General features: G+C 41.1%; 2 protein-coding genes across 4 annotated transcripts; one reads left to right on the plus strand and one right to left on the minus strand.

Annotated features, from left to right (window-relative positions):
* The first annotated feature begins 5026 nt into the window (after positions 1-5026).
* pck2 (phosphoenolpyruvate carboxykinase 2 (mitochondrial)) lies at positions 5027-15612 on the plus strand. Its single transcript, XM_034132317.1, has 11 exons — positions 5027-5506; positions 10236-10448; positions 11574-11758; positions 11847-11917; positions 12092-12227; positions 12314-12501; positions 12726-12888; positions 12973-13188; positions 13456-13593; positions 13801-13896; positions 14294-15612. Exons 1-11 carry the CDS (start codon positions 5475-5477, stop codon positions 14761-14763), a joined length of 1908 nt encoding a protein of 635 aa, XP_033988208.1. The 5' UTR covers positions 5027-5474; the 3' UTR covers positions 14764-15612.
* LOC117483958 (sialic acid-binding Ig-like lectin 6) lies at positions 15386-19862 on the minus strand. 3 transcript variants are annotated; one of them, XM_034132318.1, is made up of 8 exons: positions 19727-19862; positions 19491-19566; positions 18525-18908; positions 17403-17714; positions 17067-17330; positions 16883-16967; positions 16729-16768; positions 15386-16241 (listed from the first exon to the last, which is right to left on the minus strand). In XM_034132318.1, the coding sequence occupies exons 1-8, from the start codon at positions 19739-19741 to the stop codon at positions 15987-15989; spliced, it is 1431 nt and encodes a 476-aa protein (XP_033988209.1). In that variant the 5' UTR covers positions 19742-19862; the 3' UTR covers positions 15386-15986. The 3 variants fall into 3 exon arrangements, with proteins under 3 accessions (XP_033988209.1, XP_033988211.1, XP_033988212.1); XM_034132320.1 differs by having other exon boundaries at positions 16883-16962; positions 17065-17330; XM_034132321.1 differs by having other exon boundaries at positions 15386-16217; positions 19727-19860.
* Between the last annotated feature and the right edge of the window lie 577 nt (positions 19863-20439).

Genomic DNA, 20439 nt, shown 5'->3' on the forward strand with positions numbered 1-20439 from the left:
AATTCGATAATATACATTTGCTAAATAATATATATTATTTAGAATGACTGCATATAATCATTATATTATACGTTGTAAATACATACTTCTAGAAAATAAAGAGACTTTTTTAGAAAATAATACATATTTTTCAACTGTAACCACAAAAAGCAATACATTTTTGAAAAGTCTTTGCTTGAGTAATGTGTACAAACAACTGTGCTTTGAATGATTAGCTAATTAGCACCAGCTGTGCAGCACCACATATAAGACCAACAGTAACACACAACAACAAACTGCGTATGGCGTATGCTTTGTATCCTCTGTGAGATCTGATTGTGTCCGCTAGATGGTGCTGTTGTTCTAAATGGAGTAAATCAAAGTATTTTGAAATATAGGTCATTATTAATATCACCAGAGCAAAGGTGAAGTTAAAGGTCAAATGTGATGTGTCTTTTTAGTGAATTCAAACAATATACTTATATAAAAGGGTGTATGGACCAGTCTATATGACACAAACAAAATTCTGTTAAATATATTACAAGTGATTCAACTGTGAAATTGAGTGAAGCTTTTCTCTTTTAGTGGGATTTTAAGTATTTAAAGCCCAATTTGATTAAAAAAAGCATGAATAGCCTACTGAAAGTTATATTAAGACACATATTCACTGGTCTTTGCAATAAAGCAATCCAAGCAGCACGAAAGCACTACTTTATCTCAGTATTGATCACTTAAATCCTGAGGCCAAAGTGTATCTGCTGTTGTGAGCAGATCTGCTGTATGGTAGGGTCTTTCATCACGAGCTGTTTGGACACAAAGCTCGTCAGAGCCTCCCATTGTAAACACAATCAGTGTCCTCTGCACTGTAACATGCCATCATTATGCCAATACACTCTGTGATACCAGACTTTGATATCACATCAGGAGATTAAAAGAAACGCTGCATTGATTTAATCACTTGTTTTTGTGTCTGATCATTTCCTTTTACAGACTCTCTTTATCTGGCCTTCAAACATCTGTAGAGCGTAGTATCACACAGTGGGACTGGGACGTGATCAGCCCTGAGGTATTATTCAAAGTTGGATCCAAAGGGCAAAGGGTGCACATGTTTACAGTGCCAGTGCCATTAGTTATTGATTCTGTGATTTGATTGAGTGAGTGATTAAAACTCAGTGCAGTGGTGTGTTATTCGGTTCAGAGAGGCTGTTGAGAAATACTGTGGACAAAGGTTGTTAATCTTAACCAAAGTGGAGCAGGGAGAACTTGAGGATATGTGACTAAGTCTGTAAATAATGTCTTTGTACAGCGTTCACACATCCCCCTCCACAGATACAAACACATTATATTAACTCAATGCATTGTGACATTATAAGTTGGTGAGGTTTCTAAAACTCAGCACCCAAGGGTGTCTTAAATGCCGCAACGTTAAATGATTTAAGCATGTTGCAGCATTTCTGAATGATCTCTTTCATAAAACCCTGAAATGCAGTTGTGGCTGGCTGTATGGCATGTATGCATGCATTCGTTGTGTGTGTGTGTGTGGTGTGTGTGTGTGTGTGTGTGTGTGTGTGTGTGTGTGTGTGTGTGTGTGTGTGTGTGTGTGTGTGTGTGTGTGTGTGTGTGTGTGTGTGTGTGTGTGTGTGTGTGTGTGTGTGTGTGTGTTTGGCTGCTGACTCGTCAGGCCCTATCAGAGGACATTAGAAATTAAGGCTGAAGTTTAACCAACTCCTGACTTTAACCCTGTGTTTTCTTTTTAAATATCTGTTGTAATTTATTGTCTTTTATTGTGATTATAGAAATGTGTTTTTATGTGATTGTAGTTATTACATGTACAGCACTTTGGCCCGACCAAAAATCGCTTTTAAATGTGCTTCATAAATAAACCTTGATTTGATTTGATTTGATTTGATTTAACCAGTCATGTTGTATCGCTTGTTATCTAATTTCTACTGTAAATTCTTCTGTCCAGCCCCCACCCCCTTTCTTCTTCCCTACTCACAGTTTGTGTCTGTGTGACCCCCTCCCCCAGCTCCCAGAGAGAGAGAAACATTAACAGGAAACTCACCATTTAAAACCTAGACGCCCTGCTCTGTTAGTATAAAAAAGCAATTAAGTAATTTTCCTGTTAAAGTTTAGTAAGAACTGTTTCATTAAGAAAGCAGGCTTATCAATGTTGTAAAAGTGATAATTTCAATATTCTCCATGAGGGTTTAGTAGAAACCCTCAGAGGGACACTTCACAGCCTCCAATGGCAGTAAGGCAGAACAGCATGAAATTTGAGCTCAGTCGGTAAAATGATGATGTAACATGATGTCAAATTTCACAAAGAAGTTTTTTTTTTCAGGTTGATTTTTTTTTTTAAATAAGCTTTTTGCAAAAGTAACCCCTGTTGGGGAAATATTTTCCAAGGCCCATAACTTTGACCCAGTTTATCAGTTTAAACTGTCCTGACTGAGCACATGCACCTGTAACCTTGGCTGCTGTGCTCTCAGTGTTTTGACTCCCTGTTCCTGCCTGTTGGTGTCAGCTGATAGAGGTACTATGGTTCTATCTTGTTGTGCACAATGTTGATTATTCTCTCTGAACTAGCTATATACATGGGTCTGGGGTAGAGTTCTTCAGAATTGGTTTGGCATCTCAACTGTGTGGTCAGATCGTGGCCCGTGACATGTCTTGTGAATTCTCCGGCCAAAGCTCCAAATAAACCGTCAGTGTTTGCCATCAAAGCTCCAGCTCTCCTCTTGTCTCTCTGAGTCCTGTTTCCAATTGCTTCAGAGGTTTCCCCCACAACCCCTAGAGCTAAAACAATGACTGTCTCTAGCTTCTCAAATGTGAGGTTGTGCTGCATTTCTTGATATTCCACGAAAAACTGTTTGAGGCATCTAATTGTTTTTTTCAGACAGTCCAGCAAACAGGCAACTATGGGATATTTTGTCAGGGACACTTTTCGCTAATCGGTTAATCATTAAAGGTCCCAAGTCATGCTTTTCCGGTTATTACCTGTCCCCTTGTGTGTTATAATAATAATAATAATAATTCATTTATTTTATATAGGCGCCTTTCAAGGCTCTCAAGGTCGCCGTACAAATACATATGTATGAAGGTTTTTCTGCATGTAAACGGTCAGCAAAGTCACAAACCCTCAAAGTACACCCTGTAGCGAGTAAAACTCTAACACAGAAAAGACCTGTCTATGCTGCCCCAGAACGCCTCGTTGGAGATTTCTCTTTTTCTTCCTGGGTACAGTGACGTGCCCATACCCAAATGGACCCATTGGTCCAAATGGACCAATCCGTGGAGCCATTATGTTACGTCCGCGGAGCCGTCACGTTAAGTCCGAGGATTGGTCCAAATGGACCAATCCGCGGACTTCCTCACACACTCAATCTTTTCTCAGCTGCAGCTCCGCCGATTTCTCCTCCCTGAAATGGCGGGATGCGGCGAGGCTGTGAGTCTGATACTTTATATTTTTCTATGATCAGTAGAAATGGCCATGACATGGGACCTTTAAGCAGTTAATAAAAAAAATGAGATAATAGCAATATACCTACGATAAAGATATACACTGCAACTTCAGACTCAGCTTTTTGGTACTTGCATAATTTATATCAGACTAAAAAGTCTGCTATGTGTTAACTGTACTGTTGCGAGAAAAATGAAATATAATACCTACAATAAAGTCATTTTGCTTGCATTCTGTACCTTGAAACTTACATTTTGTCTCCCATTGGATTGTTTACGTTTTTTATTTTTGTAACTCTGCATTATACGATACAATACGATATTACTTTATTAGTCAGACCAAGTCTGAAATGTTACTTGCGTCACAGCAGCTCCATGTCCAACACCAACATAGACAAATATCCAGACACAGTACATGAAACACAAACAACAAACATTTAACATAACAGCACAATCAGTGAGAGAAAACATGCTCAAAGACCCTTCAGCGTGCATTTGATCTGGGATTCAGCTCTGTATTTACTGTGAGGATTGACTGATGCACAAAGGAGTGCTTTAGTCTGACTTTATTGAATCGTGGGATCCTGTATCTCCGATTAGATGGTAGCAGTTCATATTCACTGTTCAGAACATGGTTTGGGTCAGAGATGATGTTGTTGGACAGCCTCACTAGGTTGTTATGATAGGCTGAGTCATAGAGTCTCTGACAGGGTTGACCAACAATCTTTGAGCAGATTTTTAACAGGTGGAGCAGTTTTGATTTGAAAGCTGCTGTCAAACACTTGTACCAGGTAGTATTGCAGTACTGTAGAATAGATTAAAGGTGAAATCCACCTATGTTACAAATTCAGTTTTGTACATTTCTCAGGATTGTAGTTTTGCAAATCTTTTGTGGCTCTGAAGGGAGATTTATAAAGAAATTGGAGAAAAATAATCCAGATGTTATCATCAGGGTTTTGGATTTGGCTCAGAAAGCTAAACAGAAAGCCACAAACCTATAAAAGATCCAAATTGATTCCGGGAAATAAATGTCTTAATATCTTGTCGTTCCCTGCTTCAATGTCCCTTTTTTTCTCATCTGTGTCTTATTAATTCACCAACTTTATGACAATGCAGGAAAATATAGTTAAAAATAGATGATAACTTCCAACTCACTTTTTTCCTATTGAACATAGAAAAGAAAAACATAGAGAAAAGTAAAGTGGGCTATTTCAGTAACAATAAGAGAAAACAATTATAAGTAATGGGATTAAGTGGCATAAAATACATTGTGCATGATATACAAAAACATATCATCATTTGAGGAGTGACGTGTACAGACAAAAGGACATTTGGTTGTGAATTAATATTGCAAGAAACATTTACTAACTTTGATGGGCTACTCACTTGTTGCCTATTGTAGCTGAATATAGCTTACCACCATTGTAACTTTTGCAATTAAATGTATACACGCATTGGTTTCAGTTTGTAACCTGAAACCTATTATTCACGTAAAGCTTTTATAAAGGGGGGTTTCATATGGACACTCGGTGAGATCTATTTCCGCACCCCTGCTCGTATTTCCGCTGTTTCTGTGTTTTGCCGCGGCGGTGCAGGAACTACTGAAACTTGCGTCAGCCGGGAGGGGCAAGCAGCTCAGAGCTCTGAAGAGGACAAAAACATGGACACAACCCTGCGAAGAAGTAAACTACATTATATTTAAATTAGGAAGAAGGAAGCCCTCCTCTTTTAAAGATCAGTCCGCGGCCCTTTGTCACTTTCTAAAGCAGCGTGAGGCGTTTAGGGACCCTCGGAGAAGTAGTTTGCACAGTGACCGTGCTTCAGCAGCAGGACGAGATACAGTGCTCACATCAAGGTGCATCCGTGTGAATGTCCACGTTGAACAAAGTGCAAGGTCCGGTCCCCTCTCAGCTCAGATATGAGCAGCGACCAGCTCTAGACACCAAGCTCCCCACTTTTACTCCGCAGCTCACTTCAATGTGCCTTTTTACACATTTATTTTGTATAAGCTAAGTTATATTTTTGCACCGAAAATGTCCTGCCTGTTGCTGGGAGTCATACGAAGGTGAGTGATGGACACTTGTTGTTTGTTTTAAAGTCGTGTTTTAGCTTCGAGAACAACACATTTGAGTAAGTGCGTCAGAATATTCAACATGGCTAAATGGTTTTGTCATTCATTCAAAAATATGCAACTCAAAGTTAAAGTAAATTGCCTGCTAAAGAATACACCCTGTCTTTTTATTTCAAACACATACAACAGATATTATGATTGTTTCCTGTCAAACATATTAAATGTAGAGCTCTTCTGGATAGAGTTGTTTCTGACCATTTTTGGACTAAAAAATGCACACATTTTAACAAAGAAGAAATAATGACACATATTTCATAGATTTTTTAGGAACGAACAATTGACTCTAAAGTGCCCCAGTTTTAACAAATGACAGACATTTCATAGATTTAAAAGATGCTTTTCTAATGAACCAGTGCATATGGCACTATATTCCAGCATTGTTACATCTTAATTTCCATACTAACTGCTGCTGAAACGTGTCCAACTTGATCGTAGAGACAACCATAGATAAGAAGGACTTGTCCATATATCTTAAACCACACTTCACTTATGTGCTTTTAAAAGGGGGCTGTCTTATTCTGCATTCCTTCTCTTCACCACTTTCCCCTTCCAGGCTTTGTGATGACACCCCATCACACAGGGACTCTGACAATGTGAGCACTGCATGGCATTGTGTGCTTGCTTTTATTTGGTCATTAAGAATGGATGTGAGTGACACCATTGCACGACATGTGATGTGACAGGGAGGCCCATGTTGCGGTGCTCTTCTGTTTGTATTTCTGCCTGAGAGATAGTAAACTGCTGAAGAGCAATCGCTCCTCTATTTGCCTGAATGTCCTGGAGCATGTTCCGTGTATTTTCCCCCGGGTACTCGCTGTACCGTGTGTGTGAGGATAATGAATGCAGCACGTGTGCATGTTCTAAGTGATACTCTGGCTTGTCTCATGAGTAGACTCTGCCCTAAAGAGGCTATTGACCAGGATCAGGGTGAGGGGGGGTCAGTGTAGGCGTGTCTGGTTGTGGTGTGTGAGGATTGGCTTGCTGACTGGAGGTGTGTGAGGAGGAGAAGTTGCTCAGCTGGAAGCAGACAGGGGAATGCATGCCAAATCAGGATTATCTGCCCTTTGACATTCCTCTTCCGCCTCGGGACAAATTCCTTGTTCCAAAATGTGCAGCCTTTTAAAAATAAAATGTTTCCTCTTCAATCCTACCGAGATTTAAAAGGGTTTCCTAACAGATGATGTCTAGATAAAGTAATACATTTCTTGAAGCATGCTCAACAGGTACGGGGAAGTGGGTCCAGGAGTTAGGAGGCACGCAGAGACAAAAGCATGAGAAGATGGATTTCTGTAGGGGGACATAGGGAGCATCAGAGTCTGGAAAAGCATCGATTTATGATGCAAAGGAGTAACAAAGCTGCTAATCCTGTCCCACTGCTTTTATCTCCGGTCTCAAGTCAACCACCGCCGATGACTATTCAGAAAACAAATGGAAAATCAACATACTCAAGATTTTTATTTATTCTTTCAAATCCAATCCAATTTGTTCAGATCCTAGTCCCATTTGGAGTTAATGTTCAGCAACTCCTGAAGGGTTACAGTAACAAGCGGCATAACAGAGTTAATTATTGGTAGCATAGCTAATGTATTTACTGTGGGTGCGAGGAAACAACTCACCAATGCTCATGCTAGAGCTAATGAATAAGAGCTGTTGAAGCAGAAGGTTTTATCTCATATCAGACCAACAAAGTGTCTTATCTTTTAGTGTAATTTGCCTTAAGGTCAATCTCGGTTGTTTGCTCTGATACAGGCGCATTTCCACCATGGCGCGGAGCGCGGTTTAAGCGTGCCGTGTCGTGCCGTGCCCATTTTTGGTTGCGCTTCCACTAGGCCTAGTTACGGCCCGGCCCGGCCCGGGGCCACTTTTTCACCTCTTTTCTGGCCCGACAAAATTGTGGTTCTATCGGGGCCAACAAACAGGGCTGAGTATGCTAAACTAGAGAGAGCGTCGCTGGCAAGGGGGCTACAACTACAACAAGATGGACATATTTGACCGTGATTTAATTGTATTACACGTTTCAAAATGATGCCGAAGTAACAACATACTGATACCGGTTAGTAAAAACCATGAATTAATGCTTTGGCAAGTTTGCAGACAGACGGCAGGCGAAAAACCTTTTAAAATGCGTGTTTTCTAGATGGAGATTGGCTAAGCTAACGCAGTATATGCTCCGACCGTCCACACTCACAACAACGGCCTATACAGACATAAATAAAGCAGCGACTGTATTCACCATGACACAGGCAGTCTGTGGTTTGTACTTGTTTAACTTTTGTCGAGTTTCTGAACATATATAAGGAGCTGTGAGCTCTGAGTGCTAACAGCTAACGGCTGTGTTGTTTTTCTGGAGTTCTCACTGAAGATGACGTCACGGCTCCGCCTACACTGCGTTACTATAGATACTACCCCAGTTCCTAAACTGTAATGGAAGCGCAGCATGAAGTGAGCCGGCCCTGTTAAGGCCCAACGCGGCCAAGCAGTACCGAGCGTGGCCGAGGCCGACCGTGTGGTGGAAATGCGCCATAACACTATTGTTCTTTTAGATCCCCATCAGCCTAATTTTTTCAGTTTATTTGAATCAAAAGTAAAAAAAAACAGACACTTTAACAAAGTTTCTTTTACGAAGAAGAGTGTTTAAGTGTGGATAGGTGCATCGATAAATCAATCCCTTGAGATTTATTTTTAGCCCCAACATATGTTTGACATTTGGGTTTGGAGAAAAATGTGCCAAAGGCTTTTTGGCGGATTGCCAATTAAGCTGTACATTTTTCTGAACATTTTGTACTTTGATCTTTATCACAGAGTAAAGCACTTTTAAAGAGGAATATCAATAGTAAATAAAAATGGAAAACGCTTTAACACAGCAAATTACTGTAGGGACATTTTTCAGTCTTGAGAAATATCTATAAGTATTCCCTTCAAGCGAAATACACCCCAACAACCTCCTTCATTGAGGTTGCTTTGAGTGCATGACAATGACAGGGAGCAGCTCAGTTTACCATATTTATACTTCCAGTTTTCTCTCATCCAGACTAAGGTGTGTAAACAGGAAGAGGGTGCAGTCCAGAGACACTTTAATCAGAAAATAGACCTGGAACCTTAGAATGTATAGAGAAGTAAATAGGGGTGGAAGTTCAAGGTCAAATGTCATGAGGAAGAACTATGCCCCCATTGTATGCATGCAACAATATGTGCTTTGTGGGGTTGCCTGCATTACATACTAACAGTACCAATAAAAAACATTTGATCTGAAAAGCAGACATTATTTGTAGTTCTAAAGAACCAAGATGGCGATGGCCCGAATGCTTCAAATAGGTAGTTCACAAACCAATAGAGGATGTCTTAATACATGGACTACTTGTTTAGCTACAGCCAACCAGACAGTGTCAATATTACAAAAACGAGTAATACACTTAGCTGTCTCTCACTGTATCTCCAGCCTGCATTCTCAGCACAAACCGACTCAATGGTTGGTTCATGATTGATTGCTCCCACATCAATGGTTAAACATCTGGCGTGGTACAGGACGGGGAGTTTGAACCCTGAGGCGTTAGTCTGCTCTAAGCTCTTTGCCCTGTCGGGCTGCATGCTATCGTTTATCCACTTTGAGCCTCTCTGCGTTCCTGCCGCCTGTGCCCTTTGTTCGCAACAACCTGATTTACTTGTGTGTCTGTCTACATGCACAAGAAGACGTGTGTGTGCCTGTAATGCACGTATTTAATGGCACACCCAGTGCAGGCAATTGAGAGCATCGTGTGTGGAATTGATTGGACAGACAAAGATGAGTGTGATTTGTATTTCCAGTCAAATAAGTAATTGACACGGGTCATTGTATGTTGAAAACCCCCCTTAATGTATTTTTTCTGGGCTTCTCATTTCTGCATACAGGATAACAAATGTCATATTTTTGGACATTTCAAAGAGGCCATCTGGGGTCATCCACATTGTCCAAAGACAGACAATGGAATAGACGATGTGTGTATGTGCTTTGTTTTCTACAGACACACACAGGGTTGTGTTTTACCAGCTTGCATAGCTACTGTGCTCTCAATGGCTGCTGTTTGTGAATATCATGCTGCTATAAAAACAATAGGCCGGCCCCCGCATGCCCCTCTTTGTGTGGTGAAGTGTGTTTGAGGCTCTCAGGTTGCACTCAAAACTGCATGAAAGCCACCTTGATATCACCACTGTCATGTGAATAGCACGCAACTCCAATTTAGGGCCTTATTTTTAACTTGTGTTACTGCTCATGCAACTCAATCGGTATCTGTTAGAATAAAAATGAACAAAGTGAGAGACTGAATGTGTGTTAAGAAGGTCTCTCATTGAGATAAATAAGGATACATCCCTGCATTATATATCCTGGTCATCCCGGGGGGGTCATCCAGTTTCTTCCTACTTAGCTTTTTGTCAAATGTTTCTCATTAGCAGCTGACATTAGCAGTGTGTTCTCCTGTTTGGATGTTCTTTTTTTAACTCATGTTAAATTGTTTAATTCTGTAAACTCATCAATTTAATGTAAAGAAGAGAACAGCGAGGTCTTTTGAGGTCACAGTAGCATTAAAGAGATGGATTTCAAAACAGCACGATGAGGAGTTTCTGTAAATGCAATCGTTGTTGCAATTTCCATTTGAATGACTAATGTCTGTTTGTTTTTTTCCAGACATGGTGCTGTTGGGGCAAGTGTCGGGGTCCGGTCCCTGGCCTCCTTCCCCTCACTGCCGCCGGCGGTGGCTGACTTTGTGAAGGGGGCGGTGGATGAGTGTAAGCCCGCCCGCGTGCATGTGGTGACGGGGACCCCGGAGGAGACGGCCAACATCCTGGCAGGTCTGGAGAAGGAGGGGATGGTCAAGAGGCTCAACAAATATGACAACTGGTGAGGACACTAAAATACATCTATATGCTGATGGTTTTTTAAGAGGGGTTTGTAAATGTATCATAGCCTGATTTAAATCACATTTTGTATCCTCAAAAATATTTGTATGGTTGTTAACAGTGTTGTGCTGTTATGTTAAATGTTTGTTGATGTTACACATGGAGCTGCTGTGATGCCAAATTTCAAAAGTCATATTTCCGACTTGATCTGACCATTAAAGTATTATCGTTATCGTTTGATTTTTGGAGAAACAAAAAGAGAAATCCAAAATCCCCAAAAACGAATTGTTATTATTTTGATCCAGGCTAATCCAATGTACAATATAGGGAAGTGTTAGATTATCGTTTTAACCTATTTAGCTTAAGGCCACATTACACGAGAACGAAACGGCTTGTATCTGCATAGTTTCTCTTGCGTATAGCCCTATTATTTACACGAGGCCGTAACAAACGGGCCGTAACAAACGGACCCCACAAACGATAACGGGTCCCAAGGTGGATAGATTTGCAAACGAAACGCTCTGGGGGGTCAAACGAGTCCGTGTAATCGCCTCTATACGAATATTTCCTGAAAAAATAACGATAGCCCCACCTCTCCCCGCCTCTGCTGCTCACTGCTGTAGCATGGCCAGTAGCTACTGTCAGTAGCTACTGCTAGTGCTACTGCTACTGACCATGCTACAGATGTTAGTACAACATCTACAGCTCGACCATGCTACAGATGTTAGTGCAAAATCTACAGCTCCTCTACCACAACCATCAGCAACAAGTGGACATGGAGAATTACATGAACTACAACATGTTGCTAAATCCACCGCGGGGCATAAACAGAAGGGTAGCCACGGCAACATTGCTGCGGGGCTGCTCCGGGGTCTTCTTCGCTGCTTTTGGTGTATTTTGTGGCGGAAGTTACAGCGCCACTTACAGTCCCGGCATATGTACTACAGCGTTTCCAGCGGTCTCGTTTGAACAGACACGTTAAATGAAACGAATGCATGTGAACGGAAGACTTTTTTGAAAGCGCATACTGTGCATAAACGCAAATGTTCCCGTGTAAAAGCAGCCTAAGTGTCCCCTTGACAATAAGTTCCTCTGCAACATCCTCTGATTCCTGCTCTTTTTCCAGTTGGTTGGCGCGTACAGACCCAAAGGACGTGGCTCGGGTGGAGAGCAAGACTGTGATTGTGACCAAGAACCAGAGAGACACCATCCCCATCCCCGCTGGGGGGGTGAAGAGTCAGCTGGGCAGCTGGATGAGCGATTCAGACTGGCAAACAGCCAGACAGGAGCGCTTCCCGGGCTGCATGACGGGTACGTTGTGGGTCAGCGGAACAGCATGAGAAGTCGCTTGTAGGAAATATGTTTTGCATTAATGTGTTATCCATTCTTCTCTCTGCAGGTCGCACCATGTATGTGATTCCCTTCAGTATGGGTCCTGTCGGCTCGCCTCTGTCTAAATATGGTGTCCAGGTACTGACTTCTTCCTTTCAATACTTAATCTTCAGGAAAAGAGCATGCAATAAAGCGATAAGCCTTCCTATCACACAATATGTGTTCTAGTTATCGCTGACGCCCTTAATGGTCATTACTCACTGGACTTTCAGGTTGTAGATCAGCATGATAAACATTGTCTTCCACTTGAAGGTGACTGACTCACCGTACGTCGTGGCCAGTATGGGGATCATGACGCGCATGGGCACCCCCGTCCTGAACAAACTGTCTGAAGGAGAGGAGTTTGTCCGCTGTCAGCACTCACTGGGACGACCTCTACCACTCAAAGGTACAAATTCAAAGAACCTGCAACAAGTTGTTACAAGAGCTTTGTATTTCCAACTTACAAATCTCTCCTCTCTGCCTCCTCTCCAGCCCCCCTGATAAACTCGTGGCCCTGTAACCCGGAGCAGGTGCTGATTTCTCACCTGCCAGACACCCGGCAGATCATGTCCTTTGGCAGCGGCTACGGAGGAAACTCTCTCCTGGGGAAGAAGTGCTTCGCCCTCCGCATCGCATCCCGCATCGCCAAGGATGAAGGCTGGCTGGCCGAGCACATGCTGGTGAGTGTGGGACATTGCTGCCTAAAGCTGCCCTTGCATGATCAATTATTTCATCTGTGCACACCGCGAGGTATGGTGCAAATCCTTGTGGTGAGAACAGCTAGTTTAGTTACATTTTTCAACTACTGCTGAACATAGTTGGTTAAAAGGTGCCGAGTCATGGCGCTCTCTCACTTTGACTTATGATGTGGTGAAAATGATATTCACCTCTCTCCCCTCCTCAGATCCTGGGTATCACCAACCCTCAGGGGGTGAAGCGGTACGTGGCAGCAGCCTTCCCCAGTGCTTGTGGTAAAACCAACCTGGCCATGATGAAACCCTCTCTACCCGGCTGGAAGGTGGAGTGTGTGGGCGACGACATTGCGTGGATGAAGTTTGACAGCCAAGGTGAGAAGGAGGATGTCTCCCACACATAGAATCGCTTTGTTTCCTTATGCGTGGTGTCAATAATCCTGACGTCTGCCTCTGCAGGGAAACTGAGAGCCATCAACCCTGAGAACGGATTCTTCGGCGTGGCTCCCGGCACCTCAGATAAGACCAACCCCTACGCCATGGCCACCATCACCAGAAACACCGTGTTCACTAACGTTGGCGAGACCAGCGATGGAGGAGTGTGGTGGGAGGGCCTCGACCCCCCTGCCCCTGGTGTCTCACTCACAGACTGGCACGGCAAATCCTGGAAGCACGGTAAGATAGTTTACACATAGAGCTATCATTTGATAATGTATTTTGCTATCTCTTTCATTACATAAACTATGCTCTCCTAAAAAGTCCAAACTAACTGATGAGCAACTAACAGCTATAGTATTTATAGTGCCATCTGGTGGTGTGTCAAAGCATCACATTTTTAGAAATGGAGAGATTTATGATCAGACATTGTATGAACTATAATCAGGTTAAAAACTTAATTTGACTTTGAAGGTAGAATAAACGTTGTTCTCCTCTGTATTAAAGGAAGCTCAACGCAGTGTGCCCACCCCAACTCCCGCTTCTGTGCCCCGGCGGCTCAGTGTCCCATCATTGACCCCCTGTGGGAGAGCGAGGAGGGCGTTCCCATCGACGCCATCATCTTCGGAGGCAGGAGGCCTGAAGGTTTGTGCTGCTCTCAATTCACATCGAAGGAAGTAGTTGCAAAACTTTGTTGATGGGCATAGCATTTGTATACATGTTTTACATTTTAGAAATTAGCTTAAGTTCGTCTACAGGCCTCTCGTCCTTCGACAGCACAATCAAATCAACTATATTACGTAAACATACAAGTACCTGTGCATTAACCGTGATACATATTGATGTTGTCAGGAGTCCCTCTGGTTTACGAGTCTTTCAACTGGCAACACGGAGTCTTTGTTGGAGCCTCCATGAGGTCTGAGGCCACGGCAGCTGCTGAGCATCAAGGTACAAACTCACATTTATTTTTCAATACCTTTTTAATAATCTATTTTCTTTTATTTATATTTTTCTTCCTACGTGGAATCAATTGAATTTGGGTTTAAACTTTTATCTTAAATATTTTTCAATATCTTTTTCTTTTTGGTTTTTAAAGGTAGGGGTGGGAGTTGATGGGTGGGGTATGGGGAGTTTTTTAAATAAATAAAATAGAAAGTGACTGATTTGACACTGATTTGATTATATATTGTCTTATTATAGTGACTAGTTTTTAGATTGTCATCAATTTGGCTGTATCAGCCATTAAAGGGTTTTCCAATTGATAGGGTGTTTTAGGTTATGGACTCTGGTATAATAAGGAAGTCACTTTAAATATGACTAATATTGCTTATTCTTTATCCTCCAGGCAAGGTGATTATGAACGACCCCTTCGCCATGCGTCCGTTCTTCGGTTACAACTTTGGCGACTACCTCTCTCACTGGTTGAGCATGGAGCGCCGTAAGGCCCCCACCCACCTGCCCAAGATCTTCCACGTCAACTGGTTCAGAAAGGACCCCGCCACCGGCTCCTTCCTCTGGCCAGGCTTCGGCGAAAACGCCCGTGCACTGGAGTGGATCTTCAGGCGCTGCAGCCGGGAGCGGGAGGACGAGGCGGCCAAGAAGAGCATCATCGGCTGGCTGCCAGAAGATGGCGCCATCGACACTAAAGGTCTGAGCGGCAGTGTGGATATGGGCGCTCTGTTCGATGTGCCCAAGTCTTTCTGGCAGCAGGAGACGAAGGAGCTGAGAGCTTACTTCAGTCAGCAGGTCGGAGCGGATCTGCCCGCTCAGGTGGAGGCGGAGCTGAAGGCGCTGGAGGACAGAGTGCACAATTAAAACCCTACTGACAGGAAGTTCATCCTGAAACAGGGAGGAAGTCACTGATGGCAGGATTCAGATCATTATGGTGCAATTAGAGTCACAGGCTTTGTTTACATACACAGAGAACAACGTTTTTACAATGTAAGATACGTACTGATAAGCTAGTATGAACGCAACGCCTCAAAAAGACCATCACCCAGGCCAGTATTACACTTTCTCTGTGCATGAAAACACAACCAGTGACTCTTGGCTTTCTGCTTTATCAAGAGAAATATGTTGGGAATTAAATGTCCGAGATAAAAAGCTAATAATTCAATAACTTTGGACACGACTTCACACTATAACTGTAACTCTGAGGTTTGACTCCACAGGAAGGCTAGATTTTGTGTCAAACTTGGTATGTTGAGAAGCTAATGCCACTACCTCCATATATTCATCTGCTATGGTACTAAACATGGCCATTAATGTGGCTTTAAAGTGCCTTTTTAAGACATATTACCAATACAATGTCAAGGTTGCTAATGTTATAAGCTGGAGACCAAATATCTTTTTGGCATTGTTCTAAAAAAAGTTATTAAAAAAAAGGATTTTAAGTGAATTTGGGCACCAGATATTTGAATACAACATTAACCAAGTCTCACCAAATGCTCTTTTATTTTGAAACATTACAGCAGGATTTACTATGCATAATTCATCTTGACACTTTTGTAATGTCTGTGATTAAAATGTATGATTTCAGGTGATGTTTACACACAAAATGTGAAATGTTGGACCAATAAATGCAACTGAGATTATTAGGTTATTTTTAGAAGTTGTATGCCACGGTTTTTATTACAGTGAAACAAATAAATATCTTCAAATGCATAAACTGTCTCTTGTGCCTTTTATTGTAGATAACTGAATAAAATCAAAACATGTAATATATCACAAAATGAAATTGAATACAATATTTTATGTACATTCAAGTTCCCTATCATTAATTATCATGTCTTTTAGCATAGCACCATGAAGACTTGTGGTATTACCTTGATCTGACATGCAGATAAACACAGAAACGGCCTTAAGGTCAGTTTTCACATATAAATTACAATCATTTACAAAAGTATCTAAGCTGCCGAGGGTGGAGGTTTTAAGCTCCCCTTTTTTTTTAACTGGTTGGCAATAAATACCCTTCCTGTTGAGGTGTCTTGTTCAACATAAAGACAACACCTTATATGTAAACAATGTAAGTAAGTGTGTTAATGCGTCTCAGATTTCTTCTTCACTTGAGCGTAGAGGTCCTCTGGTCTGTTTGCTGTTTCTGACACTTTGACCTGAGCGTACAGCGGGTCCTCCGTCTGTCCACCGTCCTGCTCTGAGACAGGGGGACTTTTATTCCTCTGCTTGGAGAAGTCGATCTCTCCGTAGTGGATTTCTTCTTCTGTTTTACTCACCGGCTCTTCGACAGTCAGCTCTTCACCTGTTTGACTCTGAAGATAGGAAGGGTTGTGCAGCTTTACAAAAAAAGTTACAACAAAAACAAGATAAAGTGCAACAGAAACACATTGAAACATGAATTTCTTAAATAATAAGACAAATAAAAAAGCTTAAAAAGTATGACGGGAATACAATACAAGAATTAAAGTTACAGTGCAGTGTCAAATATATGAAAAGGGTAGAAAAAGCTATAAACCCAATATTCAAATAATAAAATATTGTTATTCAATTTATAATACACACATAATATTGTTTTGGCAAGAGTTAGGCATTTTCTAAACTTATTTGCCTTGGTGTTTTTGTTGTACTTTACAGTAACGGTTATAGACGATCTCTTAACCTCAAAAAAACAAATTTAAAGCATTACTATTGTTCTTCTTTCAATTGTGTCACAATAATATTGTTATATATTTGTTTTTCAGTTTTTTGTGACATCCTGACAGCCCTAGTTACACACCCCTCTCATATTAAGTAACCTTACAGGGAAGTTCAGTTTGTACTCACCTGAGTCTGTTCTGCAGTCGGATGTGTCGACATTAAACGCCTGCAACATGTGACAATAATGATACTGTGCTTTAGGTTCAACAAATAGAGTGCCATGAAGATAAAATGTGAGTGCATTTAACTGAACACCTTCTTAAAATGTTGCGATACTTACCAACCACAGAGAACCAGACAGATGAGTACCACGATCCCAACGGTTCCTCCAATAACCGCCCCCCACTGTTCAAAGTTAACTTCACCTCAAGACAAAACAAAACCATATAAGAGACTAAATACAGATATAAGTGTTGAACATTAACAATAACAATGTAACCTTGCTGGGTTACTTCAATAGTTACCTATAATAGTCAGCAGGATCGTTGTTGACTTTCCATTACCAAGCTCATTTGTGGCCACACAGTAATAACGTCCTCCCTCTGTGGCATTAAAGCTGTCAATCTGTCCCTGTGAGACGTTCATGTCTCCATCTTGGCTCTCCTTGAACCAGGTGAAGCTGCTGACGGGAGGCTGGGCTCTGCTGGAGCAGCTCAGCTTCACCCAGCTGCCCGCTGACACCAAACCTGAGGACGGACTGACGGAGGCGGAGGTGTCCTTAGGAGCATCTGAGGAAAAATGTGACATTAACTTCATTCAAATCATACTATCATGTGCAGACAATCACAGGTTGTTCTTACATGAAACATGGAGAGTCTTTGTCTCCTCTGCTGTCTTCACATCTTTCCCTTCATTCACAGGATAGCTGGCAGAGCAGGTGATGTTGAATCCATCATGTTGGTCTGTCAGAGTGACGTTCTTCTGGATCTTAGTCGTGAAGGTCCGATCTGGGTTTTCCTCCATTGTGTTGGGAGGGTCTTGTTGGAGAGTCCAGGTGAGTTTAGGAGGGGAGTGTGGACAGGGAGCTGGAGCTGAGCAGGTTACAGTGACAGACTCCGCCTCCTTCAGATCACCTGGGTTTGAAATGTTAATTCTGGGGCTTGGAGGAGAATCTGTGGTTGAAAAATTATCAGATTATACACTGAAAAACACTGTGCTGTGTTTTTAACCTTTAACCTTTGTGTAAGTGTAAGTTCTCATGTAATCTCCCATTAATAATTTCAGGACCTTTTAGTTTTATCTTGGAAGGGTAACAAAGTGAACAAAGTCACATTCATTTAGATTTTTCCTGTTACTGCTACGGTACTTCCCCTAAGCATGTGATGCAGTAAAGTTCTGCATTTACAGAGTCTATTGATAGTGTATTTAGTCAGACATTCAAATCAATGACACCTGGTTTCTGTCACATTTAACCAGAAGTAGAAGAATACTCGGATCCTTAGTAAACTAAACTAAACTAAACTAAACTAAAACTAAACTTAACATAAGTAAAATACTATGTTTTTAAAATATTCCATTATGAATTCAAAATGTTACTGAAGTATTGGAGCAAAAGTGTCATTATCAAAATGTATGTGTTAAGTACTTGATTAATAATGACTATGAAGGGCATCATATCATCAGCATATCATGTGATTTATATGAAAAAAGTAACTGTGTTAAATAAATCTAGTGGACTAAAAGTATGACACTTGCTTCCAAACTGTAGTAAAGAAGCAGTATATCTACCTTAAAATGGAAATACTCAAATAAATAATTGAGTAACTGTACTTAGTTACAATTCACCACTGTTTTACCCAGCACTCATACGGTTGAACAGCCTACAGCAGAAATAGATAAAGTTCACTACGTTTGCTGTTTAGACGAAAATGGCACCTGATTTAACTTTTTATTTAAAATCAAAATTGTATAGAATCTCTCACCTTGAACTGTTATTTCTAGAGAATCACAATCAGCTGTTGCCAGAAATGGTCTTTTCTCAACTCTGAAGAAGTATCTGCCCGTGGAACTTGTGTTTAAACTGTGAAATAAGGTTGTGCAGTCTCTCTGACTCAGGTCTCCGGTGATTTTCATTAGGTCGCTGATTTCTGCCTTGCTACTGTTGAAAATCACTTTGTCTGGATTGTTGGCAAAGTCAGCAGTGCCATTCATCCACACTCCGAAGGATTTTCTTGAGCCATTAAATGTGTCTTGAACGCTGCTGTTAGTACTGAAGTTACATGGGACATGAAGACAGGATCCATTTAGTGCTTCCATCTCCTGAGGGGTTGTTAGGAGCAGGTGAGTCTGACACTGAGTGTTAGCCCCTGTGAAACAGATTCTGTTGTGATTTACATGAACAAATCTTCATGAATGGAGCAGTAACACTTCCTTTGTTTAGCACCTGCCCTACCACTATCCTCCAACCATGAAAAACAACATAAACATGTGACGATTTGAGAGCAATGCACGCGAGCCAATAAATTACACATATTTTAAAAGTTGTAAAACATAAGAAAATAAAAACTATATTTAAATAACAACAATACAATTTAATTAAAAAGGGGATTAATAAAATCACATTCATATTTTACAATTTGAATACAATACAAAAATAATAAATAAAATAACAATAACATTTTAGAATATAAAAAGGTGATCAATATAATTACAATGACATTTTACAATTTAAATGTAATTAAGTGAATTAAATAATGTAATTTTTTTTATAAACCATTCTTAATCAAAGGCCTGGCTAGGTGCGTTTTTAAGTTAACTTTTAAGATGTCCAGCAGCTCGTATAATAGCTAAAAGGTCTTGACAAAACACAAACGTTTTCTGTTTTTTTTTTAAATCAAATGAATGAATTAAAGCATTTTCCTGAAGTAAACATGGAACAAAGAGCTCACCTGAAAGGAAGAAGAGACTCAGTAAAATGTTGGCTGTCACCATTCTCACAGACTGGACTGCACTGAATGTCATAACCTAGATTTCAAGCAGAACAATGCAGTTACTCTCAGAGTGCACCGAGCTTTGCACAACCACAATGTTCTGTGGTTTAACTGACTTACTTCTGCAAGGCCAATCTGCATCTAACAAAATAATACAACTGTTAGTTAGACAAGAATAAATAATGTTTTCTCACCAAAGTAGCCCACATCAATAAAAGAGCAACACTTAGATCCTTTGGTTGGCACGTTAAAGGTAACAATGGTTAAAAGTGTTCACTTTCCCTAATAGTAAAAGTGTTCACTTTTCACAAACTAACTTCCTTTGTTGAAGCTGTGGTCATTGAAGTCGACTTCCTATCATTTGAGAAGAGACAGGATGTGCAGTTGTTTACAGCAGAGATGCTTCTATTGGCTAGCGCTCCAACATGTTGTACGTGATAGGCTAAGGGGCGGGACATCTCAAAGCAGTTAATCAATCATAACAGGTCCGGCCAGCTAACCAATCAGAGCAGACTGGGCTCTGGTTTCAAACAGAGGGTGAAAAGAGGTGCTGCAGCACAGGCAGTATGAGAAAAATAAAGAGCTTTTTGAACATTACAGCATGGAGACATGTCACGGTGGAGGAACTAAATACAAAAATGAGCAGAATAGGGCCCCTTTAAAATAGTTTGCTTGAATAAAAGTAAGTCATGCAGTCAGATTTAAATAAAAGATAGTACAAGTACCTCAAATTGTATATAAGTATAGTTCTGGAGTAAATGTTCTAAGTGTGGGGGAAACTTCGGAAGCAATTGGAAACAGGACTCAGAGAGACACGAGGAGAGCTGGAGCTTTGATGGCAAACACTGACGGTTTATTTGGAGCTTCGTGACAAGACATGTCACGGGCCACGATCTGACCACACGGT

The sequence above is a fragment of the Trematomus bernacchii genome, unplaced genomic scaffold (assembly GCF_902827165.1).
Source record: "Trematomus bernacchii unplaced genomic scaffold, fTreBer1.1, whole genome shotgun sequence".
Taxonomy (NCBI): Eukaryota; Metazoa; Chordata; class Actinopteri; order Perciformes; family Nototheniidae; genus Trematomus; species Trematomus bernacchii.

Bases quoted from the DNA above. Each gene is read 5' to 3' on its own strand.
- LOC117483958 (XM_034132318.1), bottom strand. The intron at 16,769-16,882 runs GTAAGTATCGCA...CACATGTTGCAG, and splicing joins TGTCTGGTTCTCTGTGGTTG to GCGTTTAATGTCGACACATC. The intron at 16,242-16,728 runs GTGAGTACAAAC...TTTTTTGTAAAG, and splicing joins CGACTGCAGAACAGACTCAG to CTGCACAACCCTTCCTATCT.
- pck2 (XM_034132317.1), top strand. From the start codon at position 5,475: ATGTCCTGCCTGTTGCTGGGAGTCATACGAAG. The intron at 12,889-12,972 runs GTGAGAAGGAGG...CTGCCTCTGCAG, and splicing joins GATGAAGTTTGACAGCCAAG to GGAAACTGAGAGCCATCAAC. The intron at 13,897-14,293 runs GTACAAACTCAC...TTTATCCTCCAG, and splicing joins GGCAGCTGCTGAGCATCAAG to GCAAGGTGATTATGAACGAC.